Here is a 24,833-nt window from a genome sequence, read left to right as displayed (position 1 = left end):
GTCCTTAGGTGGGATTTAATGACGTAGCAGCCTTGAAATTCGGCCATTAAAGGATCCTTCCTTGACTTTGAGAAACACCTAGTGTTTGGTATGTCTGTTCTGGGCTTCTGTAGAAACATGGTGGACTTCGTGGAAGAGGAGCTGCTCCCTTTGTAGGTATGAAAGCCTCATTCTAAGCTAAAGAAAACATAATGATTCTCATGCTGTGTCTGAATTCAGATTCTTCAGTGTTCAAACATGGCTAGTGTGAACTTACAGAAATGACAGCTGCAACATTTGATTTGTCTACTTTTTATTGCAAATTGCAACCAGGCAGTCCAATATCACAAACATTTGACCACAATTGTCGCCTGGCAAAATATCTGCCGGCTTGTTTACTAGTTCACCAGAGTGACCGCATCTGCGACAGCTTCCTTATGAATATTATATTCCATTTATGCCAATATATCCCCTTAAATCCTACACACTGCTCCTTAAACCACTTAAATGCCAGGCATGATTGGCCATGTTGGAACCACAAGCTCACAAGTTCCATTTGAAGGCAGCATAAGCTGAGTTGCATTATGGGAAATGTAGGAACTGTTTCTAGGAACTGAAGGTCTGGATATCTCTCTGATACTTAAATTTTGACCGTTCTAGTTTAAGTCCGTCACTCACAAGTCACCCAACTTTATAAAGGTGTGATACTAAATTTCTGGTGTACCTCTTTAAGTAATGACTTTTAAAACAATTAATTTAGTGAAGGGAAGTCTTAGTAGAACTTGACGGCTCAGATGATGGGAGGAAGACCAGTTGTAGAACTAATATTTAACCTGTTGCTGATAATATTGAATTACGTTAATCATGATATTGTTTAACAAAAGAATTGAGTGTTCAGGAGAGATTTCTCTGCACTTCCCCTGGAACATGGTCATTTGTGCTAATCTCAATCCAACTCTTAAATGATGCTGCCCAAGGTAGTAAGATTGTGAAATAGCTCCATGGTGTTTCCTACATTTCTATGGGACATGTGCAATATGTTTGGGAGTGGGGGTATGTGTTATCTGATGTTATTTATAGCCTACTGTATTGCACTGGGGAGGGGGTATGTGTTATTTGTTGTTATGTTTACTGTACTGCTTCTCTGTGTTTTTATTGTATGCAGCGTTTATGAGTCCAAGACAAATTTCCCTATGGGACAATAAAGTATATTGTATCCTATCATATTGAAAGGTATTTCCCTTCTTTTTTAAAAAAAAAATAATGTGCCCCTTTGAAATATGTTATTCAGCAGAGTACCCCCTGACCAGTGCACATCATTTTTGGTGGTATCACATAGGAACGTAGAAGTGAACATGATTGTATTTGTTGTGGCAGCTGACATTTCTGGGGTTGAAAATAGGATACTTGAATACAAAATGTGGTTTATCAAACTTACATTTCCATTATTATTACATTTATTATAATATAATTATTTTAGGAATTATGCATGATTACTCCTACGCCTCCTACACCTCCTCATAACTCCACTAACACTGCCCGAGAATATGTTTGCATATTCCTGCTTAGCTCTTTTATTTTAAACAGTTACATTGCACATATTTCATTTGGATTTTTCTATTCTATATTTCTGTTGCCTGTCTATGCACCAAAGCAGTTTCCTTATGTATGATTCTGATTCTGATCTGGAAAGTGCATCTTGAAATGATGAAATATTATCTCTGATGTCTCGCCTGTAGGTGGCAGTATGCTCAAGCAAATTCACATCCACCCTGAGGCAGAGCAGCACCCCATCACCAGCACTCATGGCAGTAAGAAGTCAAACACACATTAATAAAAAACATTTTATTAAAGAAGAAGTGGGATGGTTTGTTTCCCTATATTCTATACATTATGTGCTATACAATGTCGAGGACAAACAGAGACAGACGATGCAGGAGTGCTGACCCAGGTTCAGTTAAGTGTTTCACTTCAGGAACTCATTGTCAAGGAGCAGTTAACTGGTCCAGTGACCATAAGCAGCACCAGTTTGTTTCATCGACAGTAAAAATAAAAGACAAAAATCAGAGCGGGAACATCACTGCAAACATGTGGATCGTTATGAGTCAGTCTGTGCACAGTGACTGCAGGGCTGATGTTGAGAAACATCTGCTCCTGAGCTCAGTGTGCATGCTGCTAAATGAAAACGGTTTTGTAGCTCCGGCTGAGAATTTCCCCAAACTGAAATATAGTTTGTTCATCTGCTTAAGTAAATACTCCCCCATGAAACTAACAAAACAAAAAAGTGTGAAATGCAAATACTTTTGATGCATGTTTACTCTCAGAGTTTTTAACCTTTGAATCTATGGTACTACATTAAGCGTATCAATTTTATTTCCTTGCTCTTAGAAACATGCCCTCGCTGATCCAGGATCAGAGCTCCTACAAGGTGAGATCAACGCTCACAGCTGATTGTTTAACTTGATGATTAAATTGCAACTTGACTTTTCAATACCAACAAACGTTTGGCCTTTTTTGAACAGCAAAAGCATTCGACTGTGTACTACAAAGGAAATCCAGCAAACAGTTAGGTCCGATTAACGAAATGTGAGTAACAATTTGGGCGACTGTTCAAACAGCATCTTCACCTCATACGCACAGCAAACCTCACTTACTAACACAACTACTGTTGCTTTCCTCTGGATAACGTTGACTTGTTTTCAGAAAATAAACCGCCCACATTTATAACCATTAAATTCTTTAAATATGGACTTTCATTTAGAAATATTTACATTTTTTTTAAAGACACATCTGAACATTTATAGTTCCTATTGTTGATGCGATGAGACGAAGTGAGGTTGTTGTGGTTGTTGTGAGTTTCTTTGACATGATCCATCGCTCATACAGACACAAAAGCACCAACCGTAAACTAAACAGGGAAACCACATAAACTAAACTCATAGTAACATTCTTTACATCGGTCGGTGTCAGTCGAGGTGACGCCAGATGTTTATAGCCTCACCTGTGTAACGGCAAACAGTTACAAATCTACTAAAACGAGGTGTAAACAAAGTCAGCTTTTTGTCTGTATGAGCCAGATTGTCTTCATGTCAATGGAAGCAGAATTGTCAGCAAGTGTGTGTGTGCGTAATTCTACATCCTGTGTATGATTGTGATTGGACAGCTGACACTATAAAACCCTGGATTTTAAAGAGGTGAGAGGAGAACTAGGGTTAGACCGATATACTGGTGTGCCAATACTGATCATATTCAGTATTCAGTATGCTGAAGACTGAGTCATACTGTGAATGCTGTTTGTTTCCACCTTAACGGAAACAAATCAGCAGAAACACGGCCACGTACGGATTAACTGCAATAAAAATGCTCAAATTCGATCATTTTAATAACTGCTACAAATAGAAAGTTGAAAAAATATCACACCTATATCGGTTGAACCCTAGTGCGAAGATGCAAAGCCACAAGTGTTGACGTGTAAAGATGCATTTATACACATACATTTTTGCATAAACTCTATGTACATACATTGTGAGAGTTGGGACTAGATTTGGCAACCGCGCTGAGAAAGTGTTTGTTCTCATTAATAAGGCATGCCATGTGACTCGGGGAGCTCAGTCTGACAGCTGCTTTTATTTACCTCCTCGCACTCTGTTTTCCCAAATTGACCTCATGTTTTGCAGAATACTTGCTGAATTTTCGAGCAGTCTGTTCAGGGTGTTTGCTCTGCACGTCACGACGAGCTCGGAAAGTTTTATTTACTGGACTTTATTCCTTTGTGATCCCACACGGCTGACTTCGCCAGAGCCGTCTGCTGTGATGTCATCACTTGGCGACCGCTGCGACACTGGAGCAGCGCTGGGTCGCTCCTCCAAGGCATGACATCATCACAACATGAAGCGCGTTTGAAGTCTGCTGGCTGGCCCATCTCTGTGATGTCAGGAGTGCCCACTGTGATGTCATATCCCACGCTCCAATGACTGGAAGCCTCACTTGTTGATGCCATCGCCGTTATGTCAGATATTTGACGGTCGTCGCCCCCTGGTGGCACCTAGTGAGGCTCGCAGCCTTGGCTCTCTGGCCCTGCAGAGGAAACAGAACGATAATTTCAAGCAAAATTACCTAATATACAGTATACCATTTATGATACTTTTACTTTTATCTGAAAGACTGGTGATCAAGACAAACCTGTAGTGTTCATTGAAGTCTAGTCTGAAGCTGAGGAAACGCAGACTCTCATCCAAACTGGTCATCAGCAACACCAGGAACTGCTGGACGATGGTCTGAAGAAAGGAGAGGGAGGTGAGGAGGAACAAAGACAAGAAAGATACAGTAAAACATCTGATTGCATTGAAGGATGTGCCGAATGACAAGCTCAAGCCGGTACCTGGTAGACGTGAGTGAGGAGGCGGAGCTGGGCGTGCATGTTTGGTACAGTCTTCTGGAACTTCTGAATCCTCTTCTTCTCCTCTGCTTCCTGTTCGGCTGTCACTCCCCACTGACCCTGGATCGACAGACAGGATAGTGTCACTCACGTAAACGCCATTACATTCCGAACATTCCCACTGTTCTTCTCTCTGTATTTAGCTCATCTCATACCTCCTCCTCTCTCTGTTGCTTCTTCTCTTCAAACTGCAGCCGCAGGGTGAGTTCCTCCAGTGCCGAGCGGTAGAGGGAGTCCTGCGCGTTCTGGAACTCGATGATCTGATCAAATATGGCCCTCAGCTGGGTCAAAAGAGACTGGGCGGACAGATAGAAACAGAGCTCAAGGAAGTGAGTGTGTGGAAATAAAATACAGTCTGACATTTTATCATATCGATGAGATCATCATGTGTGTTACCTTGCTGTTGTTGTCCAGCAGGCATCTTGAGATGACGCTGTCGAGGAAGACTTCATGGGCAGCGATGATGTGGTCGAGGTCCTGAGCCTGCTGCACTTTGTTCCACAGCTCGTCCCAGGAGCACTCCAGCACCTACACACACAGCACAGGTATATGGGAATGGTATTACCCTTTTATAAGAAATCAGATATGATTCAGTCCAATGGTGGCGCCTTCCTGTCCACAGTCAATATGGTTTTCTTCTAATTTCTATATATATTTAATTAGATGTCCAAGTAGAAAAATCGTTCCTGTCTTTACACAGTGTCAGTCTGCATTAAAGAATTGCTAACGCCTCTAAAAGAAGCTCTTTACTCTGACTTTCAGCATAGTTTGAACCTGCAACCTTCTAAAATTGAGTTAACCTCACTAACTTCAAGGCTGCACTCGATCCTGTAAATCAGAGTCCTGCAGCGCTGCATTTAACAGACACAGCAGATCGCCTCCTGCGGTAATTACTGCTTTTTACTGATGTTTTACAGCCTGTGATGGTAACGGCACCGCTAATGGCCTGACCTCAAAGGTGATGTAGTACTGCATTTGGTGGATGAAGTGGACCATCTCGGAGGCCAGGATGTGACATTGATGCAGCACGCCGGACAACTCTGGAGGGTAAAAAGCACAACAGCAGGTAAAAGATAAGTCTGCACTTTGAAAAAAAAAAATTACTGATGTTAAAAAAAAAAACCTAGTGTTGCAGATCTATAAAGGTACCACCAGATAGTGTGTTTACGTACCAGGCATGGTTTTGAGCAGCTTGGCATTACACATCTGTCCCTTCCAGATGTCAGTCAGTGTGTACTCCATCCTCTTGGCCCTCCACAGGAAATTGAACACACGCAGGTAGTGGCCCATACACTCCCTTGTAAACACCTGAAACACACAGATATGTAAATCTACGACACAGCACAATGCTGTATACAGACAACTGATGGGAACTGTACTAAAAGCGTGTGATACCGTAGCAATGGGTCCATCAACATGGTAGTCCAGACTGAAAACATCCCAGCCTGTATCACCAGGAGACACCTGGAGCCAACAAAAGACACATGTCAAAAGATAAGGACATGATGAATATCCTGCAGCATACACACACCCTCACACACATTACCTCTAGCAGGCGAACATCCAGTCTCTTGAGGATCTCTGCATTGTCATACTGGGCGTTCGTGGCTCTGACTGCCGTCTCTAAGATTCCAGTCAGGTTGTGTTGATACAAAGTGGTGGCAGGACGCACCAACTCTGGTCTGGGACAAAACAATCAGGACACCATTAGATGATTACTACGTCTTAATATCTAAATGCTATGATTCTGCATACAAAGTAGTAGATCACGATGAATTCAAAGTGCTAACTTTAGAAGGTCCATGAGGTGTCTGATGAAGTCTCCCTGACCCAGCAGCAGGTATCTCCTCATGGCCTGCAGATGCTCCAGCAGCAGGTAGTTGCGGTTGAGGACGTCCAGCAGGTATTTGCTGGTGTCAAAGTAGGCGGCATCAATCTTCTCCTGAAACGCCCCCTCCAGGTCTGACAGCAGCTCTGCAGCTATGAGGAGATGAGAAAGGTGTTAACTGGAGTTTCAACTTTTAATGTTGGGTTTTACAGGAAATATGGATTCTGTGCTGTTATAGTATGTGCCATGCAATGATGTTTTTCTTTTAGATTCAGGGTCAAGTATGCAAATATCCATTCCTGGTCCAACTATGCTGCTGCTGCACAGAAGAGAGCGCGATGTCCTTCAGCGACTACAGTAAAAGCTACAGATCAAACTGGTCAGATGAAGTCCTACAGACTGAATCAATAAAACACAGCTAAGTATACCTCTTTGCTCTGCATAGTCAAAAGGAGAGGAGGACAAGGCCAGTGAGCGGTAAGAGCATCGATCACGGCCCGTCCACGAGCCTATGTCAATATAACAATATCAATATGATGAGGACGAAACAAAAAAAGAGATGTCTTGTTGGTCAATGTCATTACAGTGTTTGAAAAATAAAACTATAAAAGACAGAAAAAAAGACAACAGAGAGACAAATAAAGCCAGCAGTGCCATCAACTTATAGATATGCATCATATTGCTTCTTCTTAATGTCAAAATATTTGCTTCGGAGAGAGAAACCGAGGCTCTTACCATCTTTGGGTGTGTCTGCAGACGTGGAGGCTGGTGTGATTTTCCCCGGCGGTGTTCTGTCGTGACAAACCTGATGCAGGAAGTTGATGGATTTACCAATCAGCAGAACCTAGGGGAGAGCGGGAGAGAGATAATGAGTTATTATGACTCAAAGTAAACATTCTTATCTGATCATGTATTCTGCGGCAATAAGATGCGTGATTGTGTGTGGGTGCACACCTTGCGGGCCTGATCCATGGTGATGAATGACGGGATCATTGACTTCCTGAGGGAGTACTTGTCGTGCCACAGACGATCTGTCTTCACGTTGGGATCTGATGCTACAAAGAACTAAAAAAAAAAATTACATATTTATTGACTGTAGAACTGACATTTATGGCTGAAAATGACTGCAGAAATATACAAGTTTCCCAAGATCTCGTATCTCTGCAATTGAAATCAAGTTAACAGAGACACTGAATAAACAGCTCTATGAGCGGAGTGTACGGTGCATGACAGAGGTTTTCATCCATTGTCATGTTCACTTAGATTGTCCATTTACTTCAGAGGGAACTACAGTAGCTTGAACTGGCTTTCTAATGGGCAGCGCACTCCATGTATGCGGACTCCAACTGTCAGCTTCACTATTGCAGGGAGATGTTAAAAAACATGTACTGTAAGTAAAATATAAGGCAGCTGATCTACAAAGCGTAACATCTCATATTCACTCCATACTTACAGGTGTTGTTTATTGCATGTGTTTTAACAGACTGTTTGTGTGTGATCTCCCGGGTAATTTCCCCCTTGAAAGGTGCAATAACTTTGTCCCTGTGTTCTTAAACACTGCACTTAAGCCCAGAGTCCAGTCATGACTAATGCTTAACGCTGGACACATAAATACTGTGTGTGAGAGCGAAACAAGAGGAGAGAAAAGGGCAGGAAGAAGTAAAGGAGAACCATCCATCACCGGCCTCTCCATTACACTCCTCTCATCAGTCCTCATTGAAGAAGCTGTCCTGCCTCTCCCCATTTTCTTTATCCCTCTGCCTCCCTCCTCCCTCCTCCTCTCAGTAATATTCTCTCTCATTGGGGTCAAACGTCAGAGCAGCCGAATGGAACAATGTTCCAGAAATGACCAGTAAATTCCTGCTGGACTTCTGGGAAGCACAATCTCTCATTAAGCTTCAGACACCGTATTTAGGGCTGCAGAGAAGTGTGTGTGTACCTCGTGGTAGGTATCTTCTAGCTCCCCGTCATAGATCCACCTATACAGGAAGTTGAGGATGGGGTGTGACACCAGGCTGAGGATGTGTTGAACCAGCGCTCGCATCTGCGGGTCTCCCGTTTTCCCGTAAGAATGGACGGCTGAGGCCAGCTCGCCTCCTTTCCGACCTTGGCAGAAGTCGACAAGGGCGGCCAGAGTTTTGAGTCGCACTTTGGGGTCATACATCCAGACCAGGAGCCTTCTGAGGGTGAGACTGCTCTCTGTGCACACGGTCACACCCTGCTCATCCTCCACCTGCAACTACAACACACAGACACAATCATGGCAATTTCATTATCCACTGTCTTTACTAATGTATGAACTTCCCTGTCAGCACCAGGCCCTGTTTGATCTGTGTACCTGGGAGTGGAGGACAGATAGTAGCCTGTAGTACTCCTTCAGCTCCTGGTGGAGCGACGCACAGAAGCTCTGAGTGGAGAAGAAGAGAGAGGAGGACACACAGATGTAAAGATATGAATCAGGGAATGAGATTAGATACAAAAAAAACCAAAACAAAAAAAAAAACATCCAAGGAAAACACAGACACACCTGCCCGACCAGTCCAAAGGCCCGGTCCAAGCTCCTGGCATCGGTGTACTTCCTGACTTTGTTGTGGAGCCAGCCGAGCTCGGCCAGTCTGCTGCTGGTGTCTCTCAGGGACTTGCACAGCACCACCTGGTGAGGAACAGCACACATTACAACACATACAAGACATCCACGAACAATTAACAGCTGCAACTAACAATAAGTTTCTTTATTAATTGATTAGTTGTTTAGTCTATAAAATGTCAGAAAATGGTGATCAGTTTTTCCCAAAGCCCAAGATGGCGTCCTCAAATATCTTGTTTTGTCCGCAGCTCAAATATATATAAGCTTCAGACAGAAATAATATGATGTGCAGTTTGTCGTCACAAATCTCATATTGAAAGCTCTGACGAATTTCATGGTGATTCCTGTAATTTACTGTGCTATAACCATGGTTACTGGCATGGCCGTTTCACAGCAACAGATTTGTTTTCTGGCTGAGAAAGATTTAAATTTAATGATGCATTAATTTTTTATCTCTTTAAACAAGACCTCTTATCCAGAGAGCTTTGCAAAGGGAAGTTAAGTGGCCATAGACGAGTCCCAAAATATTTCCATCCTTGACTCATTTATTTCTGGTCTCAGTGGCTCCTTCTCCATCAGGACAGTGACAGCAGATTGACCACAAGTCTATGTTTAGCACCACTGAGAGGATGCGGGACAGGTTTCATCTAAGGCCGAGAGAGGAGGATGAAAGGGGAATAAAAGAAATTGACAGGACGGACAAAGAAAAGAGAAAAGAGGGGTCGATGTGGCTCGGAGCCAAAGAGCTTCATATTGATCTGTTGAATCTTTCTTTTAAAGTCCAATCAACAACAGCAGTCTTGATATCATACTGTCTACTCTGGATATGTGGTGGCGAGTACTTCAGTCCTTATAAGAAACACTATCCAACATGAATACAAAGTCTCCTGAAAGAAGACAGTGAACAGCGAGTTTTAATGATCAGCTTCTCCGTGTTTGAAAAATTATGTTTAAAACACACGTTGTATCAGTTGTTCTTGGCTGATGCTGAGCTGCACTGTGAGGTAACTCTTGGTAATGTGTGCAGCCCACTGAACTGATCAGTCCATTATAAGCTTTATGGGGCTGGATGCAGGTTCACGTACCTTGCTGTCTATTCTGTAGCAGTTATCCTGGGCACTCATCTTGATGAACTTGCCATCGATTCCCTGGAAGACGTAGAGGATGTCCCGCACCAGCGCCGCCTCGCTCACCTCACCTGCACCCACAGAGGACGAGAGGACAGAGAATTTGCTGTACATAAGTACACAGTTTACTTCCCAAATTCAGTGTAACGCAGGGTGAGTAACTGATATACAAATGGTATTCCGTCGATGATGTTATGGTCAGCCTGTAACCCGTCGTCATTCTGGCTTTATAGATGTCACTCACCGTCGCGGCGAGGACGCACCACTCTGGAGGAGGGAACTGGAGGTCCGAGGGGTGGTCGAGTGGCGAGCGGGGCCAGAGCGGAGGAAGGGGAGCAGCTTACAGGAAGAGCCCAGGCCAGCCGAGAGCCCAGAGGCTGCCCGCCTCCTGCTGCAGACTGAGGGGGTTGACTGAAACACAAGCACACACACAGTTTTACAGTTGCTCTGAAGGTTCTAATATTTTGCACTAACATCTGGATATGACCAAAAATTAAACAGCAATACAACAATAAACAAATAAAAAACATGCCAAAGTACATCTTTGTTCATTCAAGCACCACTATCGTGTGTTTTCCGGAGTATAAATTATTATTCAATGCCTTGAGATCTTTTTCTATGTTTGAAGTAAGGATTTGCCCTTTCACGACTAAAAAGGTGAACCCGGACAGCTCGATGGTCATTTGAAGCTGAGGAACATCTGCATTATTAATAAGCATAAATGGAATTAAATGGCCTTCTGATGCCTCATAAAACAGATTTATAAGAGGTCTGGCTGAGAGGCAGGTTCATTTTCTGGTGCTAATTGATGCTTCCTTTATGTGGCGCTGGGTGTTTTTACAGGACGAGCATCAGATAAATAACCCTCTTTTCCCCCGAGCCTTCCACATGAATCTGCTTAAACACAGCTGATAAGCGTGTCTCAGTTATGAATGTGTAAGTCGGTTCTCTTCTCTAATAAAGCATTGTCTGATTACTTAATAACTTGAAAGACTACCAGTTTTGTCACTGGCAATATTGTGTCTTCAACAGGTGTTTGTCTCACCCAGCCAGCAGTGACTGAGGCGTTGGCGTGGGCCCGTTCAGCGTGTAGACTCCCAGACTGGAGATGCCGCTGGTGCCCACACTCGCCGACAGGCCGGCACTCCTCTCCCCGTAGCCCAGGGCCAGGCTCTGGGGCCGGGTGCAGTAGAAGGGGGTGGAGTGGGCGTCCCTGGGGAGAGCCTGGGCAAAGAGTGCGCCATAGTTTCCAACCTGAGAAACACACAATGAGGAGGTGAGGGGATGGAGTCAGTATCACCCATGTACTTTATTATTATACCTCTGTTATTAGTAAGTATTTAACAGTGTGTCTCACCCTGCTGGAGGGTTTGCGGGGGTCTTCAGACAGGCTGAGCAGCAAGTAGAGAACAGACCAGCGATGCTTCAGAACACTCTGTCAAACAGGAAACATGACATCTCATCAGCTAAACATCATAATTTGTTGGGGATACTGCAGAAAAACATCCAAAATTAATATCTACAACTACATTGTCATCTGAGTTGAGTAAATATCGTCTCATTATGGTTCAGAAGCTTTTCTCTTCTGAAAGAAACCCCAATACCCACCTGCGTCTGTAGTTTTCTATGCAGCTCTGAGAACAGCGCAGCGTCTGCTTCTCTCCTCTGCTTCAGCACTGCAACACAATCGAAACAAAATAATGAACCTTTCCACAAACGGCCTATTTGGGATTTGAACATGGCTAACTTAAACTGCAGTGTAAGACAGAATAGAAAGCAGCAAAATAAATTGCTGAGGAACATGAGGTCTTCCAGGCTGCACAGCTTGCTCTGTGCTGCAGCACAAAGAAACCTTTCATTACACAGTGAATGGGGAAAAGCCCGCTAATAATTCTGATGTCTTAAATTTAGAGATTAAGAGCTGGGCCATTACTTTTACGGCAGCTCCATAACCCTACAAAATCCTTTAACAAAGGTTCCCATAAGTCCACCTGCAGACCTGGGATAAATAAACGCTGTACGGTAAGTGCTGCTCTATTTTAGTTTTATTTTCTACGTCAAAGCTTTGATGAATGTTTTCCCACTAATGGTGCTACCTTGGCTGCTATGCAAGCCCACTGGAGTTTTCTATTAAGGTGAAATAAAGATTTTAACTGTTTTGTGGAGTGGCTCCAACATAAAAAGCATATATACAAAACCACCTGACAGCAATAGAGATGGGCAGATGAGGAGAAATATACTCAAGGTCGCTTATTATTGGTGCAGTATGAATGTGTGGTCATTGGGGGACAATATTTGTCCAAAGGGCACTTACGTTCTTTCTTGATCTTCTCCGACACCAGGAACTCATCCCGCTCAATAGTTGGGGCATAGTTACTGCCAATGACTCGCACTGCATACTGGAACTGGTGGGCAACTTCAGCTGGAGAAATAAATAACAGGTAATAACTTAAAGTCAAATGAGCAGCACTTTGAAGTAATATGGACATGACCAACAGTGTTGAGTTGTTGCTGCTATCACACCCCATTTTCCTACATTCATTTTGCCTCAAAAAGTTGTACATGCACAGTATAACACTTTCAACTTAAGACACTTGGACACTGGTGTGAATGGGATATTGCTTTGAGAAGGGTTGTGAATTATGGGACACAATTAGTGTGGTTTTGAATACAAAAATACAAGTAATATGTCTGTGAGCATTGCCTGCAAACCTTTAGTGTGTCTTTGATCACAGGGTTAAAGCTGCAATCGCATTAAAATCAATAAAAGCAATGATCATATTAATATTCATCCGCTATCTCTTAAAAATATGCAACTCTGAGGTGCCTGCATCCAGCAGGGGCCTGCAGCTAGCAAGACAAGTGCATCCAACAACCAGGCAAACAGTGTGTTGGTCATGGGAGCTAACTGGCTAGCAAGCTCATAAATAACTGAACAGAGCAGCTAACTTTATTAATCCAAAGCTAACAGTGCGTTATCGTGACAGCTGGAAGTATCGTGAAGCTGTTGAGCGGGATGTGCAGTATCTAGCCAAGCCCATTGGCTGACAGCTACGGGGACCTAGCCCCGCTACGTATCGCTGTTCAACACAGCTGAAGCGATACCAAACCTCAATTTATCTCTATTCATATGTGATCTGAAATGAAATTGTGTTTATTAAATCGCAACGCCGTTTAAGAAATGAGTAATACGCTCTCTTCAATTCGGCATATGTCCACAAGACCAAGCAACTTCATCTCCAGTCAAATTTCAACGGTTTTATACAACTTTCCGCCACAAAAACAGCAAGCTCGGCCGCCGCAAGCAGTTACGAAAACTTAGATTATTATCAAAATCTGAACTGCCTGGTGTAAAAATGATAAGCCGAATTTGCCAGTAGACGAAAAAGATTCAGTCGATAACTTTACTTTATGTGTAAATCACAGACGTTTGGTTATGGGAAGAGCAACGACAAAGTGCCGGTTTTTTTAATGAGGTTTGCTATGACATTTCCTGTGCTAGCGCGCAGCATGCTAGCGTTAACGTCAACTGATGTACCTTCGCTTTTCCCCGTGATTCTGCAGCAGAGGCTCTGGAGGAGCACGTTGGGAGATTTCTGATCCAGGGTTGCCATGCTGTCGCGGCCAATGTTGCGCGTGTTGCCTAATAACCGAATAAATGGCAGTGAATAATGTGAACTAACTCCAGTCTGCTACTACCAACAACGCCATTTTGACAAGTTAAGTCAAGCCAGCACGACGCAGGAAGGAAATGACGAAAACGAGTTCCACTTTTCCTTCAAAGTAAGAGCACATAATTTCCCACTTGGTTTGCAAACAACTGCATGACTATTAAAGAGGATGAATAAATGAAGGTAAACTATTAAACTAAACTTAAATTACTTTTAAATTAGACTGATTAAGCAGAAATTAGTTAATAGCGTATTATCAGATATGTGAGTCAATGATTACACCTAAATTTTACGACAAAGTCTATAAATTAAATTAAATTAATTACTGTATTTCTTTTCCAAATTTTCAACTCTTCTTACTGTCAAATTACTACTGAAGGGATCACCGATGTTTATTTGTAAATTGTGGCAATTTATATCTTGTAAATTTTAACTTTTTTGACTGATATTTAATATCCCATTGTTTTAAAAACTACTATATTTGAAGCATTCTCTGGCACAAGAATTTCCTTTGGGATAAACAAAGTTCTACTGAATTGGATTATACAACATATGAGCTGTATATTCACTAACAGTGATAACTGTCTCTAATTAATACTGACAATAGCCACTGGCATTTAGACCTGAGTGGACGATAGGCAACAGAAAGACAAACCTAATCTTAAAATCGAATCTATTTCTGTACATTAAGTAGTTGAAACAGGGCTGGAAAAAATGACTTCTTTGGAATAACTGAATTAACTTTAATGCCTCTCAAAGTGTGTTTTATTCTTTAAAAGTGCTATCTATACATTTGATTTGTGTCTCATTGTGCACACTGGTCTTTTTGAAATGGACCTCCTGTAAACTATAACACTTCATTGCGTCAATAAATGCAGGTGCAGGCTATGTGACAAGATAAATACTATCTTGTTCTCAGAGCTCATATTTGATCTATGCTGGCTTTGGCAGTACAACTGGTTTCAATTAAGCCCTTGTACATGAGTATTTTCTGCAAGGCTGGAAATGTCAACAAAGATTTTGCCAACTATAAGCCATCAAAAATACTCAAGTAGGCTAAAAGTATGACAAACTTTAAATCAATGCAAAATAGGCTATATGAAGTTATGGCAAAAATACAGTAATGACAATATGCCAGTTTAAAATAATTTAACTATTTAAAAAAATAAAAAAGAATCAGTGTCTAAATTACTCTGTACTGTTTGTGGCAAAGGTTTTTAAGGGAAAACGGTGTCTCATAGTGGGTTTTATTCTGAAGGTAAAAACCGGATATAGTGGTTGTTACTGCAGTAACCTTGACGTTGGTGTTTCAGCAGAACCCGCCGAAAAGCGTCTCCAGGAAACAGAGGATGGACAAATGAATGAAAATATTCCCCTCTGGAAACACAGCACCATGGTTTCTAGTTCTGACCCTTCTGACCTCACCAAAACAAGTCAATACTTACAAACTGATGCTTAATAATGCGCTCTGTACTTGTAAGCATATTTTCTGTTTGTGGCAATAACTTGTAAAATTTCTCTAGGATGTAGAATATTTTTTAAACCTTGCTAATTTGCCGTTCTGAGGAACTGGACTTAAGATAGCAGAGGAATGTTTAAATATATTCTTTTATTTATTTATTTCAAAATAAAAGCACAAGATAATAGTTCAAAATGTTTTTATTGGAATATGTAATAATAATAATTGAATTTAATAATAATTTTATTTATGTATTTCAGCACCATTTGGGTGGACAGCACCAATGGGGGGGGCGGGGAATACACATGTATGGATAGCCCCCCAACACACACACACACACACACACACACACACACATGTAAATTCTTTGTTCAGTTTAATTAAAGTTATTGCTAATTTCGTCTGTGGTGCACCGTGACGCCCCGTCCCGAGCAAACAAATCAATACCCTAATTAACTGAAACATCCAATCAATTACGCCCCAAAAACACTAGAGTGCGCATGCGCTCACCTCCAGCCACAGCCACCACCTGGCTCCTCGTGACGTAGATGAGAGAAAAGCTCCTTTGGCCGCGGCGCGAGACAAGAAGATTATTAGTCCACACGCAGAGAGGGGGAGAGCAAGAGAAAGGGTGCTAGTTTCGTCCCGGCCTCAGAGGAGGAGTAGCCCACTTGTCTGTGTCTGTATGAAGTGTGTTAACTGCCTGTACAGCACCCAGTAGGTGAGCTCAGGTTGTTTGGAGCTGCTCCGTCGGACCGAGCGTCTTTTTTTTTTCTTTTTAAATTCAGGAAGAAGAGAAGGGAGAGTAAGTCATGGACAACGGAGGAGCATTAAAAAGAAGTTAGCGCCTACAGTAAAGTCACCTTTAGGACAAACGCCTCGGGAAGAAGACGAAGAAGTGTCCGGAGAGGAAAGAGGGGCAGGATGGGGATGGATTTCAGCACTCTTCGGACCCTCATCAGCAGATATGTAAGTTTTTACCACACTCATTTATCCTCTGCAGACTAAAGCTCTAAACAATTCACCAAGATAAACACGAAGCGTTTTCAGCACTTTTGGTTTCAAATTGCGCCGAGGCAGCTACTCATCCGGATTAAGTTTCACTCGCGAAAGGGAGTGGAAAGAAACTCATTGGGAAATGATTGGGAAACTATGTGACGCCTGAAAACACACAACCTACTATGACTAAATCTTGCAGGAAGTTGTAGTATTGGCTTGTAATGTGATTATTCCCATATTAAACAGTAGCAATTTGGCAGATAGTCCTTCTAATAACGCAAAACGCTATCCAAATATCATTTATTGAACATTATAATGAACATCCTATCATTCATAAACTCATCTTCAATCTCAGCATACACTGTGCTGGCTTAGAAACCTATTTATAATGCTATTTTAATATTTAAAGTGCAATTTTTGATCACCAAGGATGTTAAAACTACATATTTTTGAATGAGATTTGGCACACACCAACTCTTGTAATGATAATTTGGCATCTTACGGTAGTAATTTAGGTCTTGTAGCACCTCATGTTCAGACGCACCAGCAGCAACCATAAGTCAACAAATCAGAGAGGTGCTGAAGTAAGTGAAAGGTGGAGTCACCTTGTATTATCACCAGTTGTAATGCAGCATTCTGGAGGGCAGGCAACACATCCAGTCATGACAGAACATGCCAAGAGGTGCAGGCAGACAGCAAATATCATTCATTTTAAATCATTGGACTCACGTGTGCGCTATTCACTCTGATTTATTATGTTGAACAACACTACAGTCAGTCACATGAATTATGTAATCCAGTTGTTTTCCCCCTGCTAGTGAAATCGATGGCCAGCAGTGGAGCAGCCGCTCTATATGGCTGTGAGTTGCATTAGGCTCCACAGTAATGTGTTTGACAATAATCCCGGCAGAGCAAACCCCTGCTCACATGAGAGCCAGCGAGGTTTATACCCCGGCTCCATGCTCAGCTGAGGCTTAGACACAGTCTCCCAACTGTTGCAAATGGCTGATTAGATAAAAACCCCTGCTGTGTGGAGGCTGAAATGGAGCCTCAGAGTAAGAAACGTGCAGAGACGAGTCTGTGACTGGGAGGATGTGGGATGCTGATGAGGTCTGCTGCTGTAATTGATCTGGAAAACTGCTTTAGACAAATGGATTGGGGTTAAATTGATTGTACTGCCGCTGCAAAAATCCGGATGCAAAGAGACTGCTGAATGCTTAAGATGAGGGTTAGGAACATTTATGTGGTTGTCAATACTGGGGCTTTATGAAATATCAGTCAGTACTGGGAGCCAGTGGTATGATGGAGGATCCTCCCTCTGAGTGCGTCTGTAAATGAAACTAATCAGAAATTCAGTCTTTATTTAAAACCCTAACATATTTGCTATGCTCTACAGAAAGCTCGTGAAATGTCAGTGATCTCCAGTCTTGAAAAATGCATCCAAAATCTCTGCATTTGACAAGACTTTGTTTTATGGGGCCAATTAAAGTGGCATCACTTGTCGCTTTGTGGGCTGACAGCCATTACTCTCCGGGCATGTTGAGATTTGTCTGTTATCAGTAAACAGACGGCTGTGATTCACATGAAGACCAGAATACAATCAAGGTGATTCTGTTGAAGCACCTTTGAGGACCTTTCAGCAGTTAATGTGAATTTATGTCTCTAATAACTAGTTAATGCACATTTGTTTCTGCCCAAATAACCACAATGCTCTCAGTCAGTGTATTCATGATATTTCTTTGGGTGTTGCAGTAATCTAATCTGGAATTCAGCATAAATAAATCCGCATCTTCACTGTCCGACATATCCCAAAATTTCCTTAAATGCATCTGTTTATAATAGAGCCAATAGGAAGCTCAGGGTATGTGCAAAAATAATAATTAAAAGTCACCTTGCCTACTTAGACTTTATCACCCCTGATAATAAATTTCTGCAAAAACGACATAATAGATCAAAGTAATTGGTTATTACCTGCAATTGACCATAGTTTGAAGACTACAAGACAAAAATAAGTAGTGCATCGCTGTCTGTGATGTGATGAAATGATGCTGATGAGTGCAGCGATGGCAGGAATAAAAAGCAAGATTTCTCCAACAGGCTCGCAGCATGGAGTTGACTGGAGTTGGAGTTGCTAATTTTGCCCTTATCACACACATCAGACTTCAGTCAGTCTGGATATGCTGCTGTGATGGCTATGATACAGTTGATCTCTTACATATTTAATCTGTTTTACCCTTGACTGAAACTATTTAGCTTTATTTTTCTATTGCACAAATAAAATTAAAGAATTTATGTTGGAGGTATGAAATTTTCACCAGATATTTTTCAAGTGACTTAAGTTAGTTCATAGTTAATGGCCTCAAATTTTTGATGATCGATTCATCTTTTAAATAATATTTCACGCAAAAATGTCAGATATTACCTAGTAATTTCCGCCTCTCAATTGTGAGGCCGCATACACTGAATGTCTTTGGTTTCTGGATTGTCACTATCATTATTTTCAGCAATTATCAGCAGATTAATCTACAAAAATAACTTTGAGTTGCAGCTCCAGAGCATTGCCTTTTAAATACGCATGTAATCCTGCAGTATAAATCACTGCCTAGCTCTCAAGTCAATTAAAAAATACAGCATCAATATTGTCAGATATCTGTGTAAGCGTAGCCTAATTTGCCAAAAGCACGGGTAGGCAACCTGCAGCTCCAGCGTCACATGCGGCTCTTTACCCCCTCTCTAGTGGCTCCCTGTAGCTTGGACCGAAAATTATATGGAAATGAATAATCATTATTTATTGTTGTAGGCATTAAGTGATTCTTACATTCTTCAACTATATACCAATTAAAAAAAAAAAGTTTTAACATTTCGTCACCCAGCATGTGCGTCATGTGTCTATGGCCTGGCGCCTTTTCCTCTAAAAACATCACCAGCCATGCCTACAATGGTCTTGAGTCTTCCTAGCTAGGCCAACTGCGGATTCCAAATCCAAAAAGGGAAAGTCTCAGGGGATTGTAGAGATTTTAATAGTGCGTGGACAAATTTGTTTGCTTTCATCAGCATATTAATGAATGCTTATTTAGATCTATTGGTAAAGTCGATCGGCTGAATTTGACTTAAACGACTGTGTTACCTTTATTGTGAGGCTTAAATATTTTTACGGCTCCAAACAGATTTTTTTTTTCTTTTTCTTTTTTTGGCCAAAAATGGCTCTTTTGATAGTAAGTTTGCCAACCCCTGACCTAAAGGAAAATTCACCCCCACAGTGATCGCTTTTATATCATTTACTCACAGAGTGCTGCGTTGAATTTGTGAAGAAAACTTTATTTTTCTTGCATGCCTCCTCAGTGAATGGAGAATCCAAAAACTCCCCCAATAAAGAAAATCTTTGAACTGAATGAAAAGGGTCTGCATGCGAGAAAAACGCAATTCTCTTCACAATTTTGGCAAAACACAGTGTTAGTAATTGATATACAAAACAGTCATTTTGTGGGTGAACTTTTCCTTTAATGTGACAATACTCTGATGAAAACATGTGTGACCTAAAAATTCAATTACCCGAAATAAGTTTAGCCAAGGCCACGAATTTACGACTTGGATACCAGTTGTACTGTTGCAGTTATTTGGTCTCTCCAGTCGCTGTCATCTCTGGTGAAGTAAGAGGGTAGAGGCAGTTATGTAAGCCTATAGATAGCTTTAAAAGTGTAACATGTAGAGTTTGTAGCTGTCGCCCCAGTCCAGGCTGAATGAGAACAAAATGTAATCACAGTGACAAGTCGGAGCACTGAGACCTAGTGTACTCGTACTGTACTCAGTAACTCTGCTGGCTCGCCTCACTTCTTCTCTTCTCTTCTCTTCTCTTCTCGGGGCACTTTTAGGCTCTGGAAGTTTTAGAAGTACAATTTACTGTTCTAAATTACAGACACTCTGCGGTCCTCAGTAAAATACTTAAGTGCTAAAATTAGTCCTTTTTTATTTCAACCATATCACCCACCTGTGTGTCCTGTCAGCTCTATTGTCTTGTCTAGTCATTTACAGTTAAATTCCTGTCGTTCCTTATTATTTTGCTTGTGTTCAGTCCAAAGAAACAGCTCCTTTCCTAACTGCTTTTCTATATTTTGTTTTTTAAAATAAGTTCATCATAAGATCTCATTAATTTAGCTTCTCTAACTCTTCAGATACCCCGTTACTTGTCTCTTACATTTTTACTGTTGATTATTTTGTTATAAATGAGACAAATTATGTTTACATCTCTTTATTTTAATGTCTCTTATTCTTTCTCCACTTCCACTTTCTTATTCTTGTTAAAAGAACGCACCCAGATATAGCAGATTTTGGTCCTTGTTCTAATTCATGATGGAGTCACATGATCATTTTGGGGGTGAAGTATTCCTTTAACATTTTTCTGGAGACTCTTCAACCATCAAAATAAAAAAAATAATCTGTTCTGTGCTTGTTATAATATTTTCAACCTGTTTCCCAATTTGCGACTGTCCGGACATATCTCCTTGTTCACTCTGTTCAGCACAAAAACAAAACCCATAAAAGCCTTATTTTTGTATGAAAATATAAAAGAGGATGAAATGTTTTTTGTTATCCAGATGGTGAGAATGCAGTAGTACCCAATAAACTCAGTGTCAGCGACAGTGAATGTAACCTTTTGAGCATTTATTGAAATAGTTAATGTCATTCTTTTATCAAAATTTTCAATATTGAAATGTAAAACATTCAATGCATGATAAGCAGTTGCGGTGCTAGCTTTCAGCTGTGAATAGGGCTGGATATCTTTTTAAAAAAATACAATACCAGTACCCTGAAAGCATCTCAGCACGCTGTAATGTCTCCGTCAAATACACTGTGTTCGTCTTCACCACACTACAGACTGTATGGGTTGTAGCTGCTGTTGGTTGGTCAATCACATGTTGCATTTAATCGGTGCGGTGGTTAGAGCCAGGTACGAAAAGGATTGAATGCAGGTATCGTTTGACCTGAGAAAATTTGATGGTATTGAGTATCGATGCTCAGCCGCAGCTGTGAATGAAACAAACTAGAGATGTGGTGTCGGTTTAGAGGTGAGGTAACAGCAGCAGGGCAGCATTCCTCTGCTGCTGACAAATCTGGATTCCTGGACAGGAAGTGCCTCTCTTCTGTCTCTGTCTGGCTTCCTGCCTTCACATAGTGGATTAAAGGGTTACTGGTGTTCACTATACCCTCACACACTTAATCCATTTTACAGCTATACTTTGAAATCTAAGCCTGAAATCTAAGCCAATCACTTATCAACTGCTTGTTTACCACATGCTGTATGTTCAAGTTGCTACAGAAGTTTTCCTTCAGTTTCAGTACAGCAGCAGGCTGGAGCATGAAGCATGTCAACTGATCTGTGCATATGAGACATGAACAACTGTGCAGAGTTAGTGAATAGTGGCTGGTGATCATATTGTCTCTGCAGTGTTACCGTTAAGCGGGCAGGTGGAATTCAGTAGTAGCCAGGTGACGCAGAGGGCAGCGGATCACATGAACTCCTTGGCTCTGTCTAGTTGTCAATAATTCATAAGCAGACTGGCTGACAATGTGGGCTGACGTTTGTGTCGCTTCTTATGGAGTCCTCACACAGAAGGGCTGCTCACTGTGGGGTCCAGGGATGACCAGGGGTGCTTGATGGGGATGCCATGGAGTCCCCACAAGTATTTAATCGCTAACCACAGTCAAATACAGTGTAGGTTAGTATTATTAACAATGATGTGGTGGTAGATTGAAAAAGGTCAAATAGTAAAACAAAAAAAGAGATAGCATTTCATCAAAAGTTATTGAAGTAGGTTCCTTTTTGGGACTAAGGGGAAAGATAGCCTTTTATTTTGAAGGATATCCACGTTGTTGGGAAATTGTATGATGGCATTTTGTGTGTGTGTGTGTGTGTGTGTGTGCCAACAGGTTTCCTCTCAGCCTCATGCTAATCATTTAACACCTGCCCCTCCATACTGTCCACAATCCACTAAGTGCACCAGGGTTAACCTCTTTACCTGGAGGATTTACAGGCTCTCACTAAGCCACTTGGTCTGAGGATTGTTTCACTGCTTGCTTCACTTTTCAATCACATTTAGCAGCATGCTCCTGTATTTGTTTACATAAAGACACAACAAGAATCATATTCACTGTATTCTACATATTTATTTGCACTTTGAAGGAAGATTATTATTCTAGTGCATCAAACATTAGACATCTTCTAATGAGCTGAACTACAAAAACGTCCAAGTCCATCCATCCATCAAATTTCCTTCACTTATCTGGGTACTCTAGACTCTCCCCAGCGATGTTTTCCAGCTTCTCCTGGGTTCCCGAGGCATTCCCAAGCCAAATGAGATGTATAATCCCTCCAGCATGTTCTGGGTCTGCCCAGAGGCCTCCTAGCAGTTGGACATGCCTAGAACACTTCTAACAGTAGGCAGCCAGGAGGCATCATAATCAGATGCCCGAACCACCTAGACGAGCACCTTTCGATGCAAAGGAACACCGGGTTTGCTACGAGCTCCCTCCGGATGTTTGAGCTCCTCACCCTATCTCTAAGGCTGAGCCCAACCACCCTACGGATGAAACTCATTTCAGCCACTTGTATCCATGATGTCATTCTTTTGGTCACTACCCAAAGCTCATGACCATAGGTGAGGGTTGGGACGTAGATGGACCAGTAAATTGTAAGTTTCGCCCTCCAGCTCAGCTCCCTCTTCACCACGACATCCAAGTCACGGAGGTATATTTATAATGTTCATTTGCATCTATATTCTGCAATTTTGTATGAGGTATGCCTAACAAGTTTATTAAATGTGAGGACTTACTGCTTTATGGGCTGTCGGTGTGACAAAAAGTCTTTGGTATACGTGATAGAGCTTTACGGGGCATCTCCCTCGTACATAAAGTAGTGGTTTCCAACCTTTGCTTGACTTGTGACCCCTTTACAATGAAGGAATTTCTACTTGTGATCCATTGTCACCAGTTGTGTATGTTTGTGTTATGACTAGGTCAGAGAGATGTGATTTCAGATCTTCTTATATGAATGTGGAGGCATATGCACACTTTGAAATGCTTGTAGACAGGTGCGTAGGAGGAAACTGTCCATAGATAAAGAAAAAGGAATACCCACAAACTGTCCGAATTACTTGCAATAAACTTTGTTAAACAAACAGCGTCATCAGGTGACTGACGGAGGTCTGACGATGAGAATGTTGTTTGCTTTATAAAGTTTATTGCAAGTAATGGGCTAGTATGTGGGAATTCTTTCCTGGATCTGCTTATGTAAAAGACATAAAGATTCCTGTATAACTGCTTTTTAATACCGGTTATCTCCTGCTCACATTGCCCGAACAGTACCTGCTGAAGAGTGTGCGCTCCATTAAGGGCTTGTATCAGTGTCATTGCAGTAACATTAACAGTGTATTACAGCCCATTGAACAGGGAGACAGATGATGGATAGCCCTGGGTTAATGGTGCATGCAGGGCTCTATCCAAAGAGAGAGACCGACACAGAGAGAGAAAGATGTTGTTTGAACTTGGGTCATCATAATAACATTGCTCCGGGTTGCAAGTGAAAGTGCTGAGAGGGGCAGGTACACCTTAATGTTCTCGCTATCTGAGGGAATGATAGCTGGTCGACTCGCTGCTGGAACACACCATTCCCAGCGGTCCTCATGTCAGACTGAGGGGGAGAGAGAGGAAGAAAAGTGAAGTGAGAGCCTACACCCCCTCTTTCTAAGCGCTGACGGTGCACTCTGCAGACATCAACCCCCTCGTCTGTCTTCCTTTTAGCTCCGAACATCTCCCCCTTTCCCCTCTCTTTGCTTTGTTTGCTTGAGACATTAGCAGGACAGCATTATAGAACTATTGATTATTTGGATTACTGGTTCATAGAACTCACCTCTTACTGTACGTTCACACAGGAAGTGAAGCAGAATTTTGCTTACTTGCAAGAATTGATCGCTGTTGGTTGACCTCTCCCCATTAGTCCCATTAGGAACGGTAGTTTGACGAACATCTATCCATAATATAACAGTTAGGAACAGCTGTTTTGGCTCTTGCCTTCCTCTGTCAGTGGGATATGATGAGACGCTTTTTCCAATATCTTCTGAGATATTTGTATTTTATAAACTTTTTGTGTAGATTTCAGTGGTAGGTATTGGAACGAAAGCTGTTTTCTTCCTGTAAATACACCAAAGGAGACATTTGTAGTGTTTGGAGCTGATTGGCATTTGCTTCAGTGCATCGGGCAAACTTGTGGTTCAGGTTGAACAATATTACCTTGAGAAAATGCTGTCATGCTTCAGTTGGTGCAACCTGGAGTGAAGTTGTATCCATCTTGTGCTGCCTTCTCTCCGTTTGTGTTGATCCTGATTCGAGGAGTGATGAGACTGTATACCTCTAAAAGCTGATGCCACAGTGTGATGTACCTGCATCAGCTCCTGTTAATGCAGCACTTAAGTTAAATAGTGAGAAGTTCAAATATAATTTTCCTGCTTTAATGTACAGACTTAACCTATTACAGGTCCTGCATTCAAGTGCAGGAAGGGAGTTACATCAGTATATTTCAGTATAACATGCCTCTTGAGACTATTGTTATGTCTGGGGCTGTACTGTGTGTCATTTTTGTTATATTCAAAGCTTCTATTGAGGTTTTTGAGATTTTTTTTTGATTGGCAGCTGAAGTTGTCATATTTTCTGACACCATCACTCAGACAAAATGCTTAATTTAAATTCAGT

The 24,833-nt window shown here is 41.7% G+C and overlaps 2 protein-coding genes and 2 long non-coding RNA genes across 8 annotated transcripts in view; 3 read left to right on the top strand and 1 right to left on the bottom strand.

Annotated features, from left to right (window-relative positions):
* Nucleotides 1–1,809: 1,809 nt before the first annotated feature.
* Nucleotides 1,810–13,682, bottom strand: tubgcp3 (tubulin, gamma complex associated protein 3). The gene is made up of 22 exons (XM_050063227.1): nucleotides 13,498–13,682; nucleotides 12,274–12,381; nucleotides 11,568–11,635; nucleotides 11,317–11,394; nucleotides 11,005–11,213; nucleotides 10,204–10,370; nucleotides 9,918–10,030; nucleotides 8,773–8,898; nucleotides 8,584–8,652; nucleotides 8,185–8,484; nucleotides 7,200–7,310; nucleotides 6,981–7,089; nucleotides 6,208–6,397; nucleotides 5,964–6,099; nucleotides 5,813–5,881; nucleotides 5,590–5,725; nucleotides 5,369–5,457; nucleotides 4,814–4,945; nucleotides 4,573–4,713; nucleotides 4,361–4,477; nucleotides 4,162–4,256; nucleotides 1,810–4,056 (listed from the first exon to the last, which is right to left on the bottom strand). The coding sequence occupies exons 1-22, from the start codon at nucleotides 13,571–13,573 to the stop codon at nucleotides 3,990–3,992; spliced, it is 2,706 nt and encodes a 901-aa protein (XP_049919184.1). The 5' UTR covers nucleotides 13,574–13,682; the 3' UTR covers nucleotides 1,810–3,989.
* LOC126401754 (uncharacterized) lies at nucleotides 4,860–6,966 on the top strand. Its single transcript, XR_007571120.1, has 3 exons — nucleotides 4,860–4,962; nucleotides 5,335–5,483; nucleotides 6,515–6,966. It is a non-coding gene; the product is annotated as an uncharacterized LOC126401754 (long non-coding RNA).
* Nucleotides 8,760–10,331, top strand: LOC126401753 (uncharacterized). The gene is made up of 3 exons (XR_007571119.1): nucleotides 8,760–8,901; nucleotides 9,937–10,112; nucleotides 10,193–10,331. It is a non-coding gene; the product is annotated as an uncharacterized LOC126401753 (long non-coding RNA).
* Nucleotides 13,683–15,684: 2,002 nt separating the features above from the next.
* The window catches only part of atp11a (ATPase phospholipid transporting 11A), a 54,562-nt gene continuing 45,413 nt past the window's right edge, over nucleotides 15,685–24,833 (top strand). For all 5 annotated transcript variants that reach the window (XM_050063512.1, XM_050063511.1, XM_050063513.1 and 2 more), the window contains exon 1: nucleotides 15,685–16,058. In XM_050063512.1, coding sequence (XP_049919469.1) covers nucleotides 16,014–16,058 — 45 coding nt within the window. In that variant the 5' untranslated portion in view covers nucleotides 15,685–16,013. The remainder of the gene's footprint in view (nucleotides 16,059–24,833) is intronic.

Source organism: Epinephelus moara, chromosome 15 (assembly GCF_006386435.1).
Source record: "Epinephelus moara isolate mb chromosome 15, YSFRI_EMoa_1.0, whole genome shotgun sequence".
Classification (NCBI taxonomy): Eukaryota; Metazoa; Chordata; class Actinopteri; order Perciformes; family Serranidae; genus Epinephelus; species Epinephelus moara.
This window is presented reverse-complemented; position numbering and strand designations above follow the sequence as displayed.